This window comes from Lepisma saccharinum, chromosome 2, assembly GCF_977018435.1.
Source record: "Lepisma saccharinum chromosome 2, izLepSacc3.1, whole genome shotgun sequence".
Classification (NCBI taxonomy): domain Eukaryota; kingdom Metazoa; phylum Arthropoda; class Insecta; order Zygentoma; family Lepismatidae; genus Lepisma; species Lepisma saccharinum.
The window spans coordinates 185,518,175-185,542,769 of NC_139230.1; the positions used below are offsets into that span (position 1 = coordinate 185,518,175).

A 24,595-nucleotide genomic window follows, 5' to 3' on the forward strand; every position below is an offset into this window, starting at 1 on the left:
CATTGCTATGGTAATTTTGTTGAGTACGAGCAATGACACGTGTGCTGGTGTCAGGACGGTCTCGTATCGCGTCCAACACGTCCTCTTCAAATTGCACAGTGCGCACAGTGCAGGGTCTTCCACAATCCCACCTACGGGGTAGTAGAGATCCAGTTTCACGCAGTCGAGCATCAAGTCTTTGAAAGAGTGCATGTGCTGGTAACCGCCTATTGGGAAATCGTTCGTGATACGAACGCCGTGCTTCACGGCTGTTTCGGTTTGCCTCTCCATAAACGAGATGCATATCAGCAAGCTCGTGGGTAGAGTACTCCACCATTGTCCTGTTCGAGAACTGCCCAGCAACAGGGGCACTTTCCCTCCGAGTGACGGATCACAACTACGTGATTAGCACCCACGTAATGTCACACAGGTGTCCACGCAGTTGTTGCAAACCGAGAAAGAACACGGGAATACGTACTCTACGTACAATATTCCTTGGCGCAATTCATCCATACACACACGCCAGACTAAACTCCACGCTGCGAGACGCAGAACAAGACAGGAAAAACAACGGCCGACTACACTCTCTACGTAGTATCCACCAACACTAATACGTAACAGGTGACCTACACTCACAGCGCCTCTAGTGGGGCTTTCTGTATCAATTAGCTGAAATCAATCTGAGCGTAATTTGACGGCATAGCGTCATTTTCGAGTGAATTTCCTATTTCCCGAGTGTGGGACGGTGTCCCAGCAGTAGTGGGACATGTGGACATACGTCGTCATTTTTTACTGGCTACATTCCGATCTCAACATAATGTAGAAAATAGTAGTAAATTTCCTATATTTTCCATCAAGGGATTCCCCACTTTCTTTGAGAGTCCCCTTGCGCAATTTACACTGGGCCTCAATTGATGCACCATTGTATTCCTCAGGCACGACTTTCTTTGTATGTTTCTAATCCGACATTGATATCTTTCTTCCTTCTTGAGTTATTGTGCCATAAACATGGTGTGAGGCGATTTTCGCACGCCTATCACTCGAAAACGGTGCCGATTTCGACATTTTTTCACATGGCATTTTTTCCTTGTTTTTACTTGTCGAATCACCTCCCAAGCGTTGTAACAGGTATTTTGCAACACCCTGTATATAGCAGGAAAATATAAAATCTGGGAACTTTAAATCAGGGTTTTTCATGTGTAAAGTAATGCTGAAAAATGGAGGACTTAACACTAACCATACAAGTGAAAGAATATATTTTGGAAGCTGAACAAACTAATGGATGTGTCTGTGAATCCACTCAGTTACATTTGATCTGGCACTGAATCATACAATGTTACTTCGAAAAATGGAGTTCTGAGTGGAGTTAAGGAATTAACAGTGCTTGTAAAGGTAAGAATACTTTTATTATCCAAAAAAGTGTACGTTCTTTGATTGAACATTTCATGCAGATAAATCTTACAATTGTTTTCTGTATCTCAAAACGCTTAGATTTGTAGTTTCTGAGTTCATAAATTTAGTATTTTCAATTAATGTCTTCCTGTTCATGACAGACCATTGATATTCTTCACACAAATCAGCTGTCACAATGTTCCAGTGTGCTTTCTCTATGAACTCGAACAAGTCCCAGGTTGCACATATTGGTTCAGATTCCACTTTAAACCATTAAATCCAGTTCTGATTAGCATATGTGAGCATAAAGACAAATGCGATGAAGTATTTTATTTACTTCATGTGGACTGATATATGAGTTTGATCAAGTTGTAAGATGTCACAGCATATGTCATCACGGCCATGCTATGTTGTCACTGAGAATGATGGAATATTGTTCGGGGAAAATGATTAAAAGGGTTATTTTACTTATAATTTTACAGAGGCAGATCTGTAAAGTATAGCTTTTATGTCTCACCAGTCATGTTTTGCAAAGCTATTTCTGTTGAATATGGCTGCTTAATGGAGAGAGTGGTTGGGATTCTACATAACTTGTTGCACTTTTCGGAGAATAAATCTGAATGCCTTTCAAACTTGAACCCATTTCATAACTGGAAACTAAAATTAGTTGTTTGCATCTATGAAACATTTTATGGTGCATGATATAATCCAATTTTGCATGTATTTCTTTTTTCCACTATTATGATCGAAATTCCTGTCATGGCCCTTTTTTTTATAGCAAGTTAAAAACTTAAAACTAAACCATAATATGCAAAACTATTTACAAAATACAGTGAAGAATTTTGAAGTACTCTGGCTGCATACTTCGTACCATATTTTAAATAGTGAGATGCCATACTGTAAGCATGTAGTGTTGTGCATGTTTGCCTGTTGTAGTTCTAGTTTTGATTTTCTTTGCCAGATAGTACTCTGCATGGTTCCCCTCCGTGGTTGATTGAGAATGGAAAAATGCCCACTGGAAGTGGCTCCATCTTTTATTCTCCTTCTGTACGCCGCCAAGCCTTTCCATATGCCACATTTCATCGAGGTGTGTGGGCCTTCCCTCTAACAAATGTTGCATGCGGAGTAGCATTACCTCAGTGTGGGTACATGGATTGTAATTTTATATATATTGCTTGTATTTCTAAATAAGATTATAAAGTTAAATTTACCTTTACTTCATTAGAAAGAATTATAAAATTAGTAAATTATGAGGGAACATGTAACAATCATTACATTTATAGTTGCAATAAAACAAGTAATCTTTGTAGTATTCCAGATGTTCTCATAATGGTATGTTTATGCATGTGTTGTATCGTCATGGGAAACAGTCATATATGTTTGTGGAAGTTATCTTTTTGGTTTGTTTTTGTCTTTTGGTCTGTTGCATATTCATTGCCTTGCCTTCAGAAGAAACAACATTTTGCAATATCACTGTCCTATTCTCTTTTTATTCTATTACAATAAGATTTTTAATTCAAATTTACATATTTATTTATTCATCAAAGAACACCATGTAAAGCATTGTGATTTAATGTTAATATATTTCATTTTGCACTTATCTGAAGGAGTAGTGTTAGGAGATTCATAAAAGCACACACATATGAAAAAACATAAGAAAGGCACCTCATATATTTTGATGACTTCTCCCCATTATTTTCAAGCAATACTAGTGATATATGATCAAATATATCAGGCTATAATCAAATTTCTGGCTTTCAGTCAAATCAACCTCTACGATTGGTAAGATAAATATTATTTATAGTGCTGAACTGAGTTTTTTAAATAGTTACAACTGTTAGAATATAAGTGTTCCATTGCAAATATATCAGTCTAAAAGAGTTTTGCTTTAAAATACAAATGTATTACAAATGCTCTTATGGGACAGTCGGAAGCAACTGCTAATCAAAACAGTTAATCACGAAATCCACTTTTGTGACACATTTATCATGCAGAGTTCATGAATATGTGAATTTTGATGCTTTCTGCTCCAAACACCACTGATTTCATCCATAACAAATAATAATTATTAATAGTGTCCATATAGTGTATATGACTAAGTAAAATAAAAATTGTGAACCAAACAAACTTGATGGATGTGTAAAGGAACCCTATTCTAAGAAAGAAACATGAAAGCATAAACTATCAGCACCAAAATAATTTCTTGCTACTTGGTGAAATTAACACTAGAACTGCGGGCTTTTTTTATAACTAGAACCGCGACAGTGGTTAAATTGACCGCCATGGAAAAAGTAGGTTATATATATAGTGTTTGTTAATATTTTTTTAATTGTTTCAGTACACATCTTTAACTTCACAGAAATAAATACATGACCCCGTTCTTGTTTTCACAAACATGAATACAAATGAAAATTATTTCATGCAATAACAATAAATTTACTTATTTGGCATCATCTGTAATGCAATTGGTGCAGTATTTTTTAACAATTTTTACACATTTTCCACATACTGCTTTTCCACAATGCTCACATAAGTCTCCTGTCCTGTTTCTGCATTTGGAAGTTTGGCACTGTTGATGCTGTCATTTTCCTGGAGACTCATAGGAGACAATCTGTAGATTCGGCTGTGGGATTCTGTTGCTTCCTTCTCGCAGTTCTTCAGAAAGTTTCATCAGGAACAAGTGATGATCAAAATTTTTGCCAGTTGTACTCTTGTACAAAATATATGCATTGAGAGTGGCTAGGTTCAAAATGTTGTAGAATACGTGAACTGGCCATCTTCGCGATGCTGCTTTTACGGAAAATTTACGAGCCATCTTATCGACTACATCTACACCAAACTTTGTGCTGTTGTAAAAGCTGACAGTTTCAGGGAGTTTCTTCCACCACCACCAATACACATGTTTGAATGCATGGAACTGAGAATTAGAACATTTTTGTTTCTTTTTCCTTGGTACACAGTGAGTGTGCTGTCAGCACTACTCAGAAGAACTGTAGAATAGTGTTCTAGACGAGATGATTTTACCTGCTGAGGCACTTCTTTTCTTGAACATCTATGTCCTGAATTGAGTCTAAATACTTTGATATATCTTCAGCTGATAGTCCACATTCAGCCAATTTTAGAGAACAATAATCACTCACGTGTGCGAGAAACAAATATCAAGAACAGCTGACAAACAAAGACAGTGCTTGCAAAGTTTCGCAACTCCCTATTCAGCTCAAACAGAGAGATTAAACATTCACCTGTAAGCTGCTGCCACCTAGTGATAAATCTAATAAATGACTCACCAGGTGGCAGTAGCTTGAAGGCGAATTTTGTAATACATCTCCCAAAAGGAGGTTTGCATTTTTCTGTTTACCTTTTCATAAAAAATGGAGGGTAATGCACAGCGGTCATTTTGACCACTCTCGCGGTTGGAGGTATTTCAACGAATAACTACATAATAAATTTATTTTTTAAAATCTTTAAATCAAAAATATATTCTAACTGTAAAAAGAACAAAAGTCAAGGAATTCCAGATGATTCGAAGAGATATTAACATCTTAACAGCAATTTGAAATTCAACAGCGGTCAAAAAGACCACTTCCGCGGTTCTAGTGTTAAAACAAAAATAAATGTTACATACAATTCTCTCTCACTTGTGTTGCATACATACTCGATCAAGAATTTGTTAAAAATATATATTTGATTGGAGGCTAGAAATTTATTGTTGTTCCTTCTAAAAGTTTCTTGTGATACTAACACCAAAGATGTATTTGCACTGGAATTTTAAATTTGTTTAACAGTTGTGTGTTTTATGAGAGTTCAAAATGATTATATCAGCATGTGGCATGAGGTACCATATGCATCATGTAATTTGGAAAACTAATGACCCACCAAGTAAGGTATTTTTAGTATTAATTGATGAGAAAATTGTTTGCTTGCACTGTCCATGCATAATTCTGTTTCAGTCCTCCTTTGCATATTCCCACATCCATTGGAGAGCCACTAGGCTACATCCTGTAGATATCCTTATCATGATTTTGAATGACAAAAGTTCTGATTTTACATAAAAACAAAAAAATGAATGGGGAGGTTATATCATCACACATACTCTCTGTAACTTATTGTATTCTTTATGTACATCAACCCCATTGTACTGAGGGAAATTTGAACGAGAGTTGAAATATGAGGCATATTTTGAAAGTAAGTACCGAAAGGGTGTAAGAAATAAAGTAAAATAGTTTGGTACCTTTTTTTATTTGCATTGCATTCTACAGACCTTAAACTACTTTTCTACGTAGTTTCCACCATTTTTCAAGCATTCGTCATAGCGTGCCACTGGTTTTTGTATCCCATCATCATAGAATGTTCCCGCCTGTGATGAAAGCCATCCATGCACTCCTGCTTCGACGTCGTCATCCTCATCGAAACGCTGACCACAATTTTCGATATTCCAAGTGATCTGTCAAAATTTCGTAGAGGACTGTTTTCTTGAAATTTGTGGAAATTCCATGGAAAGCGACGACATTGTGAAGCGTCTGTTTTCACGAATTTCCGCGTCGACCGCACGCACCAAATCATCGGTCACAACAGATGGCCGACCTCTCCTTGGCTCATCGTGAACTGTCTCACAATCTTCTTTAAACATCAAAAATAAAGACCTGTCACAGTTGACTGTGGATGTCTACCGGTTTAACGTTTCAGGCATTGAGAAAACAAATCACAGACCGGACTTCACAGTCAGCGGGCCGATTGATTTTCTTGAACATTTCAAACCTTCATAAACTTACGAAGAAAGAGCATGACCTGCTCTCACGACTGCCTGTGGCTCACTAACGGATGAAGGATGTCAGCAAGAACTCACACGGTCGCGACTGCAGCGCTACAGCGGCAATATTTGCAAACGGTACTTACTGTACGAATACGCCTCGTATCTTATCATACTTATCTTACATACCACTACATACATTCCATCTTCGTTATCCCAACAAAGCAACATGTAACATTTTCCTGGATTTTACATTTTCCCACATTTTAAGTTTCTTCACCTTGGTCCCCTGAAAAACATAAAATCGAGGTTCAACTGTATTTATTTGGAAGTCAAAACTCTTAATTCTATTAGTAAATTCTTTTCAGTACGTTAAATGCACATTAACTTCAGGAAGGAAGTGCAAGAGTGCACTTTGATTATATTGTTATGTACTATGGTAAAATAGAATAAGTACTAGTACTTTCAAGTGGACATTGGGGCAAATTAATATATACTTTTTGTTGTTTGTTCAATCTCAAACAGGCTGTAATGTGGTCATTTTAATACAGGTGTTTCTTCACTCCAATTTATTTTCCCAGCTTGTTGTTTTTCTTTTTAATATTCAGCTTTTTTTCAAACAATGGATCTGAAACATATTTTCCAATAAACCCTACACATAGTTCATGCCACATTATTTTCAACATATTTTTCTTATGTAGAAGGAAACTACTATGCTATGTATTTTTCAAACAATTCCTATGTGCGTGTGGATACATAAGAAAGTAAGTGAAACAAGTTAACTGACTGCCATCCTTATGCTCATATATTCATTGGAAACTACATGCTCATTAGAATGTTAATTAATTTACTTAGTTAATCACAAAAACTCTATATTGAATAGCCTTTTACAGCAGTCGAAGGAATGATTTGTGTCAAATACATGTTGAGTGTTTGGAAAAATTGTGAGAAATGTTCCTAGTGGTGGATGTTGCTGATGTGTACTTGTGTGCACATGCTTTTATGACCTCTCTCATGGCAGTGAACAATGTTGCTATATCTGGGTAATGGAAAAGGCTAAAATTGGAGATAAAATTTACTTCCAGAAATTTAGATTTCTCAAGGTGCATCAACCAGACTCCAGGCATTTGAATTTTGAACACCATGTTCATGTGCATAAGGTGAACAAGCAAGCAACAAAGTTATATTATGTGTAACGATTTCAGTCACATAGTCTCAAAACAGTCATTCAAATTTAACAAAGGCCTAATTTAAGGTTACAATTTGGTACTAAATTAAACTTATGACCCCCTGAAAATGGCACCCCTTTTTACCCGGATTTTACCCTAAACATTTAACCCTTGACACAACTGATGCACAAGAAGATGGACTGGTAAAGATTTGGAGTGATATCATATCTTTGTTAGAATGGGGGAAAAGCTGATACCAAGTGACATCCAAGGTGTGTAATTTGTGTAACAGAGACCAAATTTGGGACATACAATAAGCACAAATTCACATTAGTGAAAGGTGATGACTAACACACCAGATGTATGATAGTGTAGTTCAAGTGCTAGTTTATGAACTGTACTTACTCTACATACAAGTTATCAATATTTGCGTAACATAAAAACCATTTGTTAAAAAATAATCAGTTAAAGATGATCTTAACAAAATCTATATTTTAATGGTAATCACTTTTTTCCATGTTGAAAAATACTGCAAATCCGTACATATGGACACTTCATTTTGACTGTGAATATATGTAAGTATTGTCACCATGATTTTGTAGATTAAGAATGTACATAATTGTGCTGACAAATTTCTGATGTATTAATTTTCTGGTGACGATTAAGTGAGGTAAGCGGCCCCGGCGCCTACCCAGCATCGAATAACATGGGTACCTGGGGGAAACCCTGGGGGGTAAAGGCGGTCAGGGGCGTGATGCTGATCACATCACCCCCACTCACGACCGGATCAAGAAAGTGTGGGGCGTTACCCCCACACCCCCTATACGCCTTCATGGTGTGGTGCTATGCACAGGGGAACACTTTACCTTTTTTTTTTTTACCTTTTTTACAACCCTATCATACAAGGGTGAGTCCAATTACATCTTTAAAAATAACAAAAATTACAGTACAAATTGTATACAGTTTGAATGAGGTGTGGTCTGTTATTTATAAAATGCCATTAATGCTTTAATTGTGCTCACCTGGCATTTTTCAATTTTAAAGATGGTAGCTCCACAAACTCCTTTGGGAACTTAAAACATATTGAATTTTTTCAGGGAATGAATATTCAATATGCTTACCTCCCCAATATGCTTCCACATGGAGGAAAGAATTTGAAAATGTCGTCACTTTGTGGTTTTTGAAGTAAAGGAGATCATACATAAATAACTAAGAACTATTTCCTCGAGTTGTCCAGACAATTAGTGCTGAAAAATATTTGTAAGTCAACAAAAGGTCTATGCTGACTAGTAGCAAACTTATGCATTCTTGCATGCAAAAAATCTGCAAGAAAAATGCAAAGATAAATTAAAGTTTAAATTCGACTCCCTGTTGTATATTATTCACCAATTGAATGAAAACGATTTGCCATACCCAAGAAATTAATCCAGAACCTTCTTCAATATGGAAGTAGTAGTAGCACATTACCTGCAGTGTTAAAAGTTCTGGGTTTATGTCCTAGGTACAGCAGATGCTTTTTCATAGAAAATATATTGCCAATGTGACACATCTGAAGGCAAAACTCTTCCTCCTTCCTTCGAATTATTTTCAGTTAGGTTTAAACTTTTTATTGTTTCCACGTGTGTTTAAATGCATTAAAATTTGAATTCTCTCTAATTCTCATAAAATTATTAGCATTTAACAGTTTACTCGAAGTGAAAGAGATTTCTTCCCCATGCAATTTTTGTGTGTGTTTTTACCATCAATATGACAAAAGTTGTACTTTACTTGTAATTGAAAATCATATTAAATGAAAGTGTATTATTAGCTCCACCAGGTTCGGGGAACAGTGCAGGTGGAGCTGCAAGTAGCCCTGGTAGTAGTCCTACAAAACCGTCCCATAGTCAAAGTGCGCAAGCTTCTCCTACCAATACATTAAGACCCTGGCGTCCAAGGGCAAGAAGTGCAGATGAAAGTAGTAAAAAGGTAAGGATTTTTGGATAATTTGTTTTCATACATTGAACCTTTCCTAGAAGATCTGAAATATATTCTTATTTGAATATTTAGAAATTCCTGACTGGTGCATGTCTTATAATTTTCCATTGTGATTTGTTGAAATCATGTGGTAATTTTATTACAAGAAAGAAGTACAGTCGGCTCTCGATTCTACGACCCTTTTCCCGGGAACCATGAAAAATTTGGAAAAAAGTTGAAAAATTGAAGGAAATCGGCCAAAAAATACGTTTTTTGCACTCATTTTATTCACATACATTCCCTTCACAAGTGCTCTACCGCTCACAAGTGGGTCTGATCAAAGAATAGACACCACACCACGCTTGAGTGATGTCCAAGAGAACTTGACCTCTGCCCTCCCCTCCCCAAGCACACCAATGTTACCCCACAGCTGAGGGCCGCTACTCAACATGCCAGGCTTGTTTTGCCATTGTGATTTTGCTTGCTCTTGATTATGCGAGAAGAGATCGAATGGGCTTGGATGTTATTTTAAATCGACCTTGACTTGCTTCCTTGTCCTAAAAGCCGCTGACAACTCACGAAGGGGGGGGGGGGGGGAGAGAAGCAGCCGAAATGACTGCTGGACTTGGCAATCTTTGTCAATGTGTATGGCAGGTCGAGCTGTTTCATCGATAAATAAACCACCATGAAAAATGACACAAGATCACAGGAATATTTCAAAATACAGATGCGTGGCACTTGGAAGTCTGGCCCATCTGTCCAGCTCTGACCTAGAGTTCAGCAGGTTCCTATGAGTAAGCAACTCGCAACTCTTGGCCTTGTAGCCGACAACTTCCGGTAACAGCTTCCATTCAAAACGTGTTGTTCTTTGTTCCCTGTAACACTTCATAAAAAAGCGAAACTTTGTTCCCTCCACGAAGAGGAGTCGCCGGAGGGTGCGTCGGGGCGTCGCTGCTGCGATGTCGCCGCTGGACGAAGGAGGCGGCCGAGAGAAGAAGAATCCACCCACCCCGACACAGGAAGTACATGAGACGGATGGAACGGCGTTAGGAGGAACAGCAGTGTTAAGTAAATGATCTCAGCTCGATCCCCAGGGAGGACCAAAAAATGCTAAAGAAACAAATTTAAAAAATTAATTTAAAAAAAAAATCCCAAAACAAGAAACTGACATCCCGGGAGCTTCCCTTCTGGAGATTTTTAATTTACTTAAGAAAGCTTATCTGATCAAATTAGATCAAATAAATGAATCACCGCTGGAAGCCAGTGGACTCCCTGGGAGTTGAGCTCGGGACTGAGATTAGAATTACAATTTAAGATTATAATTTAACAACATCTAATATATGTATGTTCATTGCGTTCAATTAACTTACACAAGTTGTACGCTTAGCATGGTTAAACATATTCTATTTTTCTTATGTAATATATTAATGTTTATATTTCTTGTACTTTAAACATATATAATTTTAACAGGTGAAGGTAATAAAGGGATATTTTTAGTTTCATAAACATTAATCACTCCCGTTACATTGATTAAATAATTATATAATAATGTAATAAAACAAAAAGTTATGACCCCTGGTAGTGAGACGGGCGTGATAGGATGCCATTTTATAATGTAGAGAAGCAACGACAATAAAGCATCGTTCTTCACACGGACATTGCTCCTTGTCCGTCGTGATCCCTTGTCCCCTCCCTGGAATGCAGACGCTGCACTCTTGCATGGACGTGTGCCAGATCAGCAGTTGTGCACGCGGCGGTAACGGCCCTAAAGAATTCAAATACAAATACAAATATCACACTCCAAAATTTTAATTTTATCTCTTCTTTCTAATTAATGAATAGCAATCAGTGTGGGCGCAGGATGCGGCCTTTCTTTGGGCTCCCTGCTCTGGTATGCCAGACTGGGGTTCTGGACTTGTGAGTTGGGTTCTGTGGGTTTGATGAGGAAAATAATCTTGTACATCAAACCGCTCTGGAATGCCGGAATGGAATCTTCTGCGACTCCAATATTATGCATGCTTGTCTCACTGCCAGGGAAACGTTATCGAGAATGTTATTGAAGATGTTCTTCATGATGTTGTTAAAATAATATTATTAATATTGTTATGTAATGTAATGTCATGTCATCTGTTCTGGATTCCAGAACAGAAATAATATCACATAAAGTATTGTATACATCAAGTATATCATGTATATATTCCTTGTATAACATTACAATTTATTATTATTATACCTATTTTAAAATGCAAATAGTAATAAATTCGGAGCAACTGACGTCCTGGTATATTTTTAGGAACCAGGACAATAAGACCATACCCTCGAATGTAGGCGGGAGGAGCCGGGCTTACTTCGGGGGTTCCCCCCTTATTACATGTATTGAATAGCTGTATATTTGTGTATGATTGTTGCTTATAGTTGATAATTGTCTAAATTATATGATAATGCAAATTCAGTATGTAATGTAATAATGTAATAAAGGGAATTATATATATATGTTAAGAGATAATCAAAGCCACATAGGCCAACTAATGATCGTCAACTCACTCAATGCATTGCCATCCAGGTTTCCGAAAAAGTTTATTTCGATCTTACGTGCATCATTTACTCCCGTTTCCCACTTCATACGTTTTCATAACTGTGCCGATGTCCTAATATTTGCCAAGAAAGTGTTCCATTGGCTGAGTGACATCTCCCTCTTTTCCTCTCAGCAAACATGTAGGGGGGCAATGCCAATTGTTTTCTTGCTTGTGTGTGCAAACGGGCTGATTACAGGCGAGGGTGGTAGTAGACCCCTCTTACTTTCCTTTCACGTCTAAAATGGGCAACCAGTTCAGGATACATTCTTGAAAACTAACAAAAACCATAGGACAAGTAAAAAAAAAAGGTGCCCCCCCCCTTTTCCCAGCTCGTTCTCCGCCACTGGTGTGCAAGGCAATGTGATAATTGCAGAATTCAGGTCCTGTTTTTTTATTGCTGTTGTCTGCATAGGAAATATTGCATGTATTATTGTCTGTTGCATGGTAAAACGTAAAAGAGGGTAATTTCTCTCTTTATCTCACAGCTGATAAAAGTTCTGTCTTCGACAGTTGCGTTATCTTTGAAATGTGGAGTATTTTCTCTTCAACCACCTGTTGCTCGAACTTCCAGCCGGTCGCTTTGTTTTTATGCTGCAGCTGGCAGTGTTTTGTCTAGCATCTGCAAAGCTGTCCCTTACCGGTAACAGCAATGACTCATGTCAAAAGTCATTGTTTTGAATCTTGCAACGCTGTTTGGATTTGAAGATAACGAAATTCGATATCCAGAAAGAAAAACAAGAGTTAAAACAAACAAAACTGTAAATTTTATTTTGCATCTGACACAAGAATAAACTTCCTGAACACTCAGATCAGTGTTCAAAGGAAATGCACACAATACAATTGCCGCTTTTCTTCAGAACCATCCATCTTGGGGGCGGGGGGGGGGGAGAAAGTGCTCAATGCATAAGCTGAGACCGATTTTTTAAAAAGAGTGCTCAATGTATAAGCTGAGACTGATTAATATATAAACTTTTGGAGGACCGGGTATTTGACATCGAGAATACTACTAAATCCAACATTAAATCGTCTATTAACGTGAGAGTAAATAACAATCTCCCATTTTGATATCTGAAATTGCAGTTTCACAAAGCTTGTTTTTAATTCATTTTATGCTTTTGGGCTAATCGGGACTAAATATACAGTTTCACTTTAGTGAAATCCAATTGCAAACCCAAATGATTTATCGGGTGCGATGATGTTCATTGTGACCTATAATACGTAAAGGGTGCAAACAGATCGCAAGTTGCATATTTCCTTTTTCAGGCTGGATTACAATGCAAGTTGAGGAAGAGTTTGGACTGCTCCCTGGAATGGGGGAGGGGGTGAATTAGAAGTTGGTTGAAGTAAAGAAAACTTTACTTTTTTAAGATGTATTTTACACAGGAAAGGTTGTGTTGTGTCTCCCGAGAGATCTTATCTTACCGGTTAATCTTGTAACAGACAATGCTCTAGTAGTCCCGTATTAAATCCAACATTAATTCTGCCCGATTTTCTCCTGACTTTTGCTGGCGCCAGTGTGACAGGTGTCAAGATTATTCAAGTTTCGCTTGCAATAAGCGAGAGATTGTTTTCCTTTCCGTAGGTTTCAGTTCAAATTCAGTTCCCATGAACTAGAATTGTAAGAATTTCATGGAAGAGCAACGACTGTGCACAATTAAAAGAAGAAAATGTTATTTTAAATAATTTTTTGTGAAAACTTTTTCATGTTCTATTTTACTTCTACAATGCACGGCCTGTGCATAACAGGTTGTATAACTACCAGGATAACTGGTTACAGTCTCCTAGGAATCTTTGTGTCCATTTGAGCTCCGTTTAAGCTGAAAATTGGTGCAAATTCCAATAACGACCCTTTTCCCGGGAACTGTGAATGGTCTTATCGAGAGTTGACTTATGAAAGCTTTTTGGTACATTTTCTTTCTACTTTATTGCCCACAGTCTATTTCTCTTTCTGTAATTTGTTGAAACTGTGTTACTGCCTTGGTTTGGTTCAACTCTGAGGCTGGACAATTTGTTTATTAGCATCCCTTTATCAGTTTCATCTAATTATAATTCATTAATGTCACAAAAAAGTGGGTAACATCTCTCATTTATATTTCCTTTAGGGATGGATTAATATATTTTTCTACTAATACCAATATAAATTATCAGTTAATAAAGAACTTTGAAAATTTTTACTTCCTTATGCATGACACTGATAGTAGTTTTACCCTGAGAAAGAGAAATTGCACATATACATTCATTTTACAAATTTTCTTGCTACATTGATATGCCTATATCACCTGATGCATATATTGTAGTGTATGTGTGTGAATAAAAACCTTGCTTGAATTGGAATCTTTCAAATAAGAATTTTTGCTGTCATATATTTCATATCGTATTCCATGCAGTTATTAAAAAGTGTATTATAGAGTAGAATCTAGTGCTGAAAACTTGTTCATTCTTTCAGGTGAGACCACCTCGTGAATGTATAGAAGATTGGGAAATCCCAGGAGATGAAATTCTTATAGGTCCTCGAATAGGTTCAGGCTCTTTTGGGACAGTGTACAAAGGACACTGGCATGGACCAGTAGCTGTGAAAACACTCAATGTTAAAGATCCCACGCCAGCACAATTGCAGGCATTTAAGAACGAAGTAGCAGTTTTGAGGAAAACAAGGTAGGTATTCGCTGGAACAATTTTTAATGACCTTTGTCTCCCCTTCACCATGGGTCATTGACAAAGATGGGCCAGTTTTCAGTTGCCAAGCCTTGTTTGCTTCACAGAATGAACAGGAGGATGGGGGATTGGGAGGTGGGGGGATGTTCACTAAGGCAGTGAAAAGCAGAGTCAAAATCAAAATGTGATTGTCGACTGCAGTTGGTTTAGGAGAAGGGATGGGGGCAAGGTCATTAAAGAAAGGTGAAGCTTATATTCATGTAGGGAAAATAAAATATGTTTAGACTGTTGTGATATTAGACTATTTCTAAGTTGTTCGGGGAAAAGTACTTAATTCACATACTGTGATTTTCTGTTGCCTTCACTAAAGTCACTATTGACTCAATTAAAGAAAATATTATAAGTATTATTTTTTATTGTGCATGTATAAGGATTCTAAAAAGTGATGATCCAACAAGTATATCATGTCTGTAATGTTTGCTATTGAAAGAATAAGCATAAATTACTGCCTGCTGTAAAATTGCATTTTTGACATGCTTTTTTCCTGAACATCCCAGATTTAATGTCCAGCATTATAATTTTGAAGCTGTATTTTTTTTTTCTGGATGAAGGTTCCAGTACTCTTCATAAGAGTGTTTGCTGTGGTAGTACAAGCAACTAAAAAGTACTGCTGCTTATTCATGTATGGGTGCAAATGTGTATCATACATACAGGGTGGCACACAAAATGTTATTTTGTTGATTACACATTTATTTATCGAAATATTACAAAATTAATGCATAGTTATCAGAGTATGGAAAGTTAGTTTAGTGCAGAATGTGTTCAATGAGTCCACCGTTATGGTTCACGACCTCTTGCAAGCAAACTTTTACATTTGTCACAACCCTCCAGCACAAGTCTTCCGAAATTGCACGGCACTACTGCACGATAAGAGCCTTGAGTTGTGCTACATTTTTAGGCTTCCTTGTGAATACTTTATCTTTCAAGAACCCCCATAAAAAAAAAAAATCACACGGATTAATATCCGGGTTATGTGGGGCCACTGTCTCCCACCTTCGTGACGTTCGGGAAACCGATGTGACATTACATGCACATTAAACATTTCATACAGTAAATCAAGAACAACGTTTGCAGTATATGGGCAGGCTCCATCTTGCAGGAATCACTGAATGTGTAAAGGGAGACCTGTTGCCAATTGCTGACACAATCTGTGAATGGTCTGTTTGCAGGGAGCCCTTCTTGTACCAAAGTGTGCACAAAAAATGGCTTTGTGTCGCCACCAAACTCTTCCATTCTGCAAAGAACATTAAAACTTTCACGTTCTGTTTGACACTCAACCGGCCATTATCTGCCATCTTGCATACTGCTGTTTCGTGGCAAGTTAGTCTGATACTGACTTCTCCTGACATCTACCGGATTTTCCATGAACCAACTCACCTGAATACACGTTTTGAACATTCAATATAAGATATTAAAAATTTTATGGGGTGATTGAATGGTATGACATTTTGTGTGCCACCCTGTATTTATCCTTATGTCTTTAAGGGAGAATTCACACCGAAGAGAGATGCGACATGAGATATGTGTCACTTTGAAGCGAACTCTCAGTAATCAATGCAACCTTTTGATGCCTTACAAATAGATATAGATTATTCCTATACTTGTCCTCTCAAATGTCACTTGTCAGACCTCCCTCCCTGTCAGACATCGATTCAATCACACACCATCGTCCAATAATCGTTCTCCACTTTGCTTCTCTCTTACAATCCACAGACCTTACTCTCTCTCGTATTCTCGCCAACTGATCGCACCTCCTGACAATTCCAACACTCAAAGCCTCCTTGTCTCCCAAGTCAATAACCTCACATTTCCTCATTGCTTATTCTGCATTCCTATCTCTGTTTCCTACTATGCTAAGAATGGCATAAGACTTGTCATTTCTATCCAATACTTTGGATACGATACGCTCCTCTACCCCCTAAAGAAAATATTTTGATTTTCACTTAAATATGAAAGATTTAAAGTTGTATTCCATATCGATCCTTTCTATGGAGATATTTTTCTTATTATAAAATATAGTCCAAAAGTATTGAATTAACATACCATAACCGAAAATATGTAATTTGAGTAATATAGTTCTTGGAAAAGGAATGGAGAAAAAATAAACAAAATAAATAAACAATACTTGTCAGCATATGAAAGGTGAACACTGACATGTGAGTTTGCTATGCTGACTCATGTATGCAATGATTGAGTGTCTTACATCACACACATTGACATTATGATTGTACATGCATAAAATATGTAAACACACACGACGTGACACAATTATAAGGTCATTGTTCCATCAGTATTGACCTAGTTAAAAGGATTATGGCACAGTAACACACTAACGAGGTAGTATGTAATCAATCCTATAAACACTGACGCTGCACAACACTATTAAATATTTTGAAGTTAGTATTTACAAAATCAGCAAAGTTTGTAATACTCATCGGAGTTACACTTCCAAACATATGTCATATTGTCGATGTAAATTTCATCGTCTCTTACTTTAGTGTATCATGGAAATATCGCTGTTGTTTTTATTTATAATATATGTCAATTATCACAGTAAATATTTAATTAGAAAATTTGAATTCATGATGGTTGCGGTAAACGCAGTTTAAAATTACTTACGTGAAATTTAGAAGATTTCACACTTCCGCGTTGCACAATTTAATAGTTCAATCCTATTAATTTCGAAGATCCACTGTCTTCATTCACAAAAGGGTACGGCGTTTGAAGCGGAGATGGTACCGCGTCACTGCATTGTTTGTTCCCGGGCGGCGGTAGTTGCGATTTCTCCCGTTCGGCAGCACTGGCGCGCGCATCTTGGTTTGCGTCGTCTGCTTCCTGTTGTCAGGTGGCGTTGTCAGTTGGGGGTTGGGGGGCTGGGCCGTGCTGCTCGGCAATGTGCCGTTCCTGTTCCCCACGTGGCTGGAGTTGGGTCGAGTATGTGCACTGCATCTTTTCTTTTTCAGGTCGGGGATCTTTCTGAGGACAGGGTGCCAAGTTGGGTGTGCCTGTCCATTGTCCAGGTTCAGTGCTGGTTTCTGCTGGATGATAGCATGGGTTTCTTTGATGGTGTTTTCTATGACAGAGCCAGTTGGGTGAAGTATGGATATGGAGGAGATGGTGTGGTTAGTGGAGTGGAGGTGTTGGGAGAGGCCCGATTTAGGTGTGTCATTTTTGGCATCTTTTACATGTTCGTAATCCGTTCTTGGATGGTGCGGATGGTTCTGCCAATGTAGGTGTTGTGGCATTGGCATGTGGTCTTGTAGACACCGGGGGATGCGAGTTTGGGTAGGTAGTATCTCTTGAAGTTGGGTAGTGCCCTTCCGATTTGGTATATGGGTTTGTGTGCTACTCAGATGTTGAAGGGTTTGAGGGCGTTGGCAAATTTGCCAGATGTGGTGGGGTGGTATGGAAAGGCGATCTATTTGGGTTTAGGATTTTGGGTCAGGTTATCTCTGTTTCTTGGGTGTCTGAGCTGGGCTTCTGTTTTTGCGCACCACATGGATAGTTGGTGCTCGGTGTAACCGTTGTTTAGGCCTATTTCCATTACGCACGCTATTTCATCATGCAGGTCATCTTCTGTGCAGCTGTGTGTGAAGGCTCTTCTGTAAAAGTTCATCCATACTCCAGCTTTCTGTTTTGGTGGGTGGTTGGATTTTGCATGGATGTACTGGGTGATGATGTGATGAACACATCCACATCCGTATACAGGAAACCAGGTTCGGGCACCCAGTACATCCATGCAAAATCCAACCACCCACCAAAACAGAAAGCTGTTGAAAACTATCATAATCCCAATATCTTATTTGAGTTGTGAATTCTCGTTTTTTAAGTCCATTTTATGCACAAATATACTTATCATGACTCGACGTACAGTTTAAAGTGGGACCTGCACCGCAATATACATCCACCGGTTATTGAACCCAGCACCACTTAATTACAAGGAGACTACATTACCACTTTGTCATTCATATTTTTATATGTATAAATATTTAATTTCATAGATACATGTTAATTCATGCATAGAATCTTTAATACTGTAAAGGTATTTATGAGGAAAATTCTTGGGCTAAGGGAATTGACTTAAAAAAAATACCGGAACATGGTTTCACGAAGATTGAGAACCATTTCTCTAGTGTTTAAGTATTTGCTTTATCCAGGCTGGAAAGTGTAGCGTATACAGGTTGATGTCAGTGCATATTATATCTCAGTTTTCTCATTCACAACGTCCCTCTCCCAAGTTTCAATAACTTGCACAAATTTTGCAATGCGATTTAGATGTAACAATGTCTCTTGTTACGTTTTTTTCGGGTGATTAATAATTTGATTAATGCAATTATATCGGCATCATCATGCAAACTGAGCAAAGAAACAAGTGTTGCTTGCTGCACATTTTGCAGTGTGTTAAGTGAGGAACAAAACTGTTTCATTCATATAGTATTCAATTTTTAAAATATTTGAAACACCTGTAAAAAAAAAAACAAAAAAAACAGCCAGGTGTTTTAAACATGACCCACGGGTATTCATCAGAATATGTTTCTGTTAATTCAATATACATTTTCAGCCACTAAACAGATTTCTATACACAATAAACAGAATAACATGCATTGAATGGAAAGCATAGTTATAAAACATTCAAATAAGCACAAACTATCAAAATGTGTTTTAGACAAGTCTGAAAAACACATGTTTAAAACACTTTGTTTTAAACGTTTAAAACAAGTTTTTTTAAAACTTTTGTTTTAAACATGGCAACCCTGCTTTTCGGTCTGAAACTCTCGTGTCTTGTGTCGCATGTCTCTTCGGTGTGAATTCTCCCTAACATATCTTGATTATTAGATTTTATTAGTAGCTGTGAAAAAGTTGCAGGTATTGTGTACTGTTGCATACCACAAGGAAGGAGCACTTATGACTAGTTAGAGTAAAATTTTAAGAATAATAAGAGTGAATGTAGGAACAAGATAACAACAAAGCATCCTGAAATTTATTACAATGATATGTCTTGAATAACTTGACATGCAGCTAGTTTGGTGATAAGAATTCAAGATGTAAATATTTCTATTTAAATCTTTGTCTTTTGTTTGCAGTAATAAACTAACAGATTTCTTCGTTCATTACAGGCATGTGAATATATTATTATTTATGGGATGTTCCAGTAAACCTCAGCTCCAAATTATCACTCAGTGGTGTGAAGGGTCCAGTTTGTATAAACATTTACATGTTGAAGAGACTAAATTCGAGTTGCTAACTGTAATTGAAATTGGAAGGCAGACAGCACAAGGCATGGAGTAAGTATTCTGTGACAACAGTGAAAGAGTTTGTTGTGGTAGGGGAGGGGGACAAGAGCAGTAAGTATTATGTAATTTTAAGGAGATACCAAGAAACATCATATCATTGAAATCTAGATCATGTAGTTGTTCTGTAGTGGACAAAACTGTCTTAACATATTTTTTTTAATAATATTCTAATAGAAATATTTCAACAATTTCTTTTCAATGAAAATAATGCCCTATATTCGGGAAGAAAATAAACTTTAACAAAGAAAAACATCAAATTAACAAGTGTTATAGAATAATATTTATGTATTTATTGTATTTCTTCAGTAGATGATACGTGTTTCTATAATAATAATAATAATAATAAATAATGTATCTTTTGTGTCTTGCAGTTACCTACATGCAAAGAACATCATTCATAGAGATTTAAAAAGCAACAACATATTCCTCCATGATGATCTCACAGTGAAGATAGGTGATTTTGGTCTGGCTACAGTGAAAACGAGGTGGTCAGGTTCGCAACAGTTCCAGCAACCTTCAGGTGAATAATGTTGTGAATTCCGTATGTTTATTAAAATTTCATGTTAATGTGCTGTATTTGCTGGTAGTACACTGGTGTACAAAATTAAGAGAATAAACACATGTTGTCGAATTTCTCCAAAACTAATGGACAGAATATAATGCCTTTGGTGTGGATACATAGTAATAGCCTACAGGAATACACACCATACAACAGTGAACATTCCCACACATGACCGCGAGTAATGCCCATGAGAGCAGGAATGTCCAACCTTGCCATTGCAAGATGGCACCGAAAGTGAGGCTAATGAGGGGTATGGTCCTCGGAGGCGGTTGGCAATATCCCTCCCAAGTGCATCCCAGACATGTTCAATTGGGTTCAGGTCTAGATATCAAGCTGGCCAATACATCCATCGAATATCATCACTTTCCAGAAAATTGTCGACCAGGAGAGCCCTATGTGGACGGGCATTGCCATCCATGAAAATGAACTAAGGGCCAACTGTGCCCCTGAAAAGTCACACATAGGGCTCTAAGATCTCCTCTCGATACCTCTGCGCAGTCAGGATGCCTCTGTCAAACACATGGACTGGTGTGCGGTCATCCAACATTATGCCAGCCCATACCATGACACCTTCACCGCCATAATGATTCCTTTCCCTGATGTTGGTGGCATGGTATCGGGTCCCAAGTTCTCTCCAGATGAAGGTCCGTCGCTAATCAGTTCGAGCCTGAATCACGACTTGTCAGTGAAGAGGATGTGGGTCCACCGATGTTTGGTCCATGACTGATGTTCTGTGCACCATGCCAGACACGCTCTACTGTGGGCAGGGGTGAGCGGATGCAAACAGCAGTTCGTCTGGCATACAGCCCTCACTCATGGAGCCTTCGGGATACAGTAACCATTGAAACGGAGGTCTCAGTTGCAGCACAGAGCTCACGAGCGAGCTGCGTGGCTGATGCCGTCCTCTGGCACCTGGTGGTTAGTGCCAAATACCGATCCTCATTGGCCATTGTGGCTTTTGGATGTCCTTGCCCAGGCTGTTGGGATATGGATCTGGTATCCTGAAACTGATTCCATAAATTGCAGACAACCCTAGGCATTTTATTGAACTCACATGAAACCTGAACTTGAGATTGCCCTGCCTCTAATTGCCCAACAATTCTCCATATCATGCTGTATCATGTACTCATTCTTTTGCATGGCTTCTCCACCAGTACCAAATTTGATGACTACCGCTCTGCTTCATGCCAATGTGTACAAAGTAAGTCCGAACGACGTATGCACGGAACACCACCCGACCGCTTGTTTTCCCTACCGCTGTCACAACACCACCTCCATGTCCACGTACGATGCCATAGTCGACACCAGCGCTGGTGCATGCTTTGGTGACCTCAGATTTTCCAGTTTTGGGAGATATTCGCAAACAGGTGTTTATTCTCATAATTTTGTACACATTTTTGACATTTTTGAGAAAAAGATTTAACACTGAATATTATAATTAATGTACAGTATTTCAAATATAAAGTAATATGTTGGTCTACTTTCAACAAATAAACGTAATCTAAGTAGGGAAGAAAACATTTTAATCATCTTCATCAAATCCCTGAGATTCATATTCAGAGCTAAATAAAGAGTCACTTGAAATCTCTTCCTAATCAGACTCTGAGTCCTCAAACAACAAATTGTCCTCTGTACCATCCTGTGTATTACTAATGCCACACTTCTTAATTCGTTTAACCACTGTCTTAGTTTTCACAGAATCCCATGAGAAAATTTCCAGAAATGAAGGTAATCAAGAATGGAGTATCTGTGTACAAGATACACCCTGTTTTTCAGACCTATTTTTAAAAGGAGAAAATGTATCTTATACACTGTGATTAATAATGTATAAAGAATTCCTTTGAAATAGGGCTGGGGTATTGATGTTAGCAATGTTATAAGAGTACAAGTTCTGTCAGACCAGCTTCAATGTTAGTCTGACATAGTTAAAACTGGCACTTTTCATGGTCCTCATGTCTGCCCTTTTCTTCTGGGACTTTAGTAAGATTAATCACACCACCATCTCCGTGGAATGCATGCTCCATGCTATCTTGTCCCATCCCTCTTGTATTCTAATGCTTCATGAGGGAGAGGTTCTTCTGTCTGAAGACCACTACTTTGGCTGCGTCTAAGATCAGTTGTTTCTTCCTCCTGTTCTACTTCTTTGTGAGATGATAAAGATTTCACTACTTTGGCATTGTAAGAACTAAACAAGATTCTTTCCTACTGTCACTGTATCCAGTGAATGGTAACACCATCAACAGAACTCTTTTTCAGTGTTTGAAAAAATATCAGTATGAATTTTATCACAATTACTGACTGATATCTTTGAAGAGTATGTATATGCTTTGTAGTGTAAAAAATGAAAATGAAAATCTTCACTGTCCCAGAGCCACAAAATTATTATTTTTCACCAGTTTGGCACCATAATAATGTGTAAAATGAGTTCACTTACTAAATATCTATGTTCTTCTTAAAGGTTCACATAACCACTTTTTGTAGATGCAAAATAATCTAACAGTTATTTTTAGTGATGGTTCGTCCTGGTTTCTCAGAACTTTTTCAAGCTACACCAAGATATACATACAACAACACAACCAAAAGTTCTGTGAAACCAGGACAAAATGTCTCAGATAAAATAAAATAAAAACCACTAAAAATAACTGTGTTAGATTATTTTGTATTTACTGAATGACAGGTATTTTAACATTCCAATTATCACATACATGAATCTTGTAATATTTGATGGTGGTATTCTGTTCAAGTTGTTAGAATATGTAAGATTAATGGTATTAGTTTGAATGGGTAATGTCCTTGATTGAAGGATTTTGGATGATTCAACTGGAAAACTTTTTATCAAATTAACAAGTTCTCATACATCTGATAGAAGTAAACTTAAATGAAGAATAATTTGTGAAGTTACCCAGACACTGTGTAGAATTAGTAATACAAATAAAAAATGAAACTGTTTTAAATAATCTATCGTAATAGAGAAGCATGCCAAATTTAACCCCTATAGAATATTTTTGGGCTCTTACAACATTTCTTTTTAGTGTGAAAACAATCTCAAAATGACGTAATTACATAATTTCTGTAAGTAGCATGGTGAATAATATACAGGGTGAGTTGAAAGTTTGGTTTCATAGGAAGTTTTCCTTGTCTTGTTAAGTGTCCATGAATGGTTGAATGTCCAGTTTCATGGTGCATGGATCGGTCGCCGTCGTCCCATTGATTGGCCACCATGGTCTCCAGACCAATGGATTTTGTCCAAATCATTTAAAGGTGCTTGTCTACTCAGTTAAAGATTCTGAACATCCTACATCTGAAGGAATGCATTGTGTAATGTGGAAACATGATTATGCCGGACGTTCTGCAAAAGTTTCTGGAGAACTGGAAATGTTGCATGCACAAATACATTGATGTTCAAGGTGCACACATTGAAGAAATACTATAAATCCCTATGTAACCTGACTTTTGACTCACCCTGTATTCTCATCTGTAATGTAGTAGTATGTTTTCAAATGTTACTATACTATTATGGAATATTCACAGGATCCATTCTGTGGATGGCTCCAGAAGTAATACGAATGCAAGAGGAAAGTCCATACAGTTTCCAGTCGGATGTTTATGCTTTTGGAATTGTACTTTATGAACTTCTAACGGGTCAGCTTCCATACTCAAATATCAACAATAAAGATCAGGTGAGTTTTTGTGATTGACTGATCATTAAAAATTAGGATGGTGCACTGAGGCATCATTCCCACCCCCTGTAATATGGGGACATAAGCTCCATAAGAAAGAACTAATTTAAGTCTGAGAATATAAAACTAGAACATACTATAGAGATGAAATTCTTTAGAACAAATTGAAACACATTAAATAATTAAAGTTCTATTCCATTGGTAAAAACTTGGTCTGGAAAGTGGCAGTAAACACACAGATAGACCAGACACAAGAAGAGATGCAACCCCACAGAGGATTAGTATATTGACTGTGGGTCCAGGCATCATATCCTCAGTCTTCTGCAAGATGTACTTTCCAGACTATACCTCCTGTAAGAGAGGTTCATATTTGAGTGCCTTTTTTGCACCCTGAGTTATTGTTTGCCATTTGTGCACTGAATATAAACAGGTTAATTTACAGAGTAACTGAGGATCATCTTTCATAGTTTTTTTATGGCATTATGCTCAAAATGTTTACACATATTGTAATGTTGCAATAGATTT

At 37.5% G+C, this 24,595-nt stretch overlaps 1 protein-coding gene across 4 annotated transcripts in view; it reads left to right on the forward strand.

Moving 5' to 3' along the window:
* Positions 1-24,595, forward strand: part of Raf (serine/threonine kinase raf oncogene) — a 70,332-nt gene that overhangs the window by 33,624 nt on the left and 12,113 nt on the right. For 2 of the 4 annotated variants that reach the window (XM_083117792.1, XM_083117794.1), the window contains 6 exons: positions 2,333-2,512; positions 9,098-9,255; positions 14,266-14,474; positions 19,652-19,819; positions 20,200-20,348; positions 23,922-24,070. In XM_083117792.1, the coding sequence (XP_082973918.1) occupies positions 2,333-2,512; positions 9,098-9,255; positions 14,266-14,474; positions 19,652-19,819; positions 20,200-20,348; positions 23,922-24,070 (1,013 nt within the window). The remainder of the gene's footprint in view (positions 1-2,332; positions 2,513-9,097; positions 9,256-14,265; positions 14,475-19,651; positions 19,820-20,199; positions 20,349-23,921; positions 24,071-24,595) is intronic. The other 2 variants (XM_083117793.1, XM_083117795.1) reach the window with 2 other exon arrangements.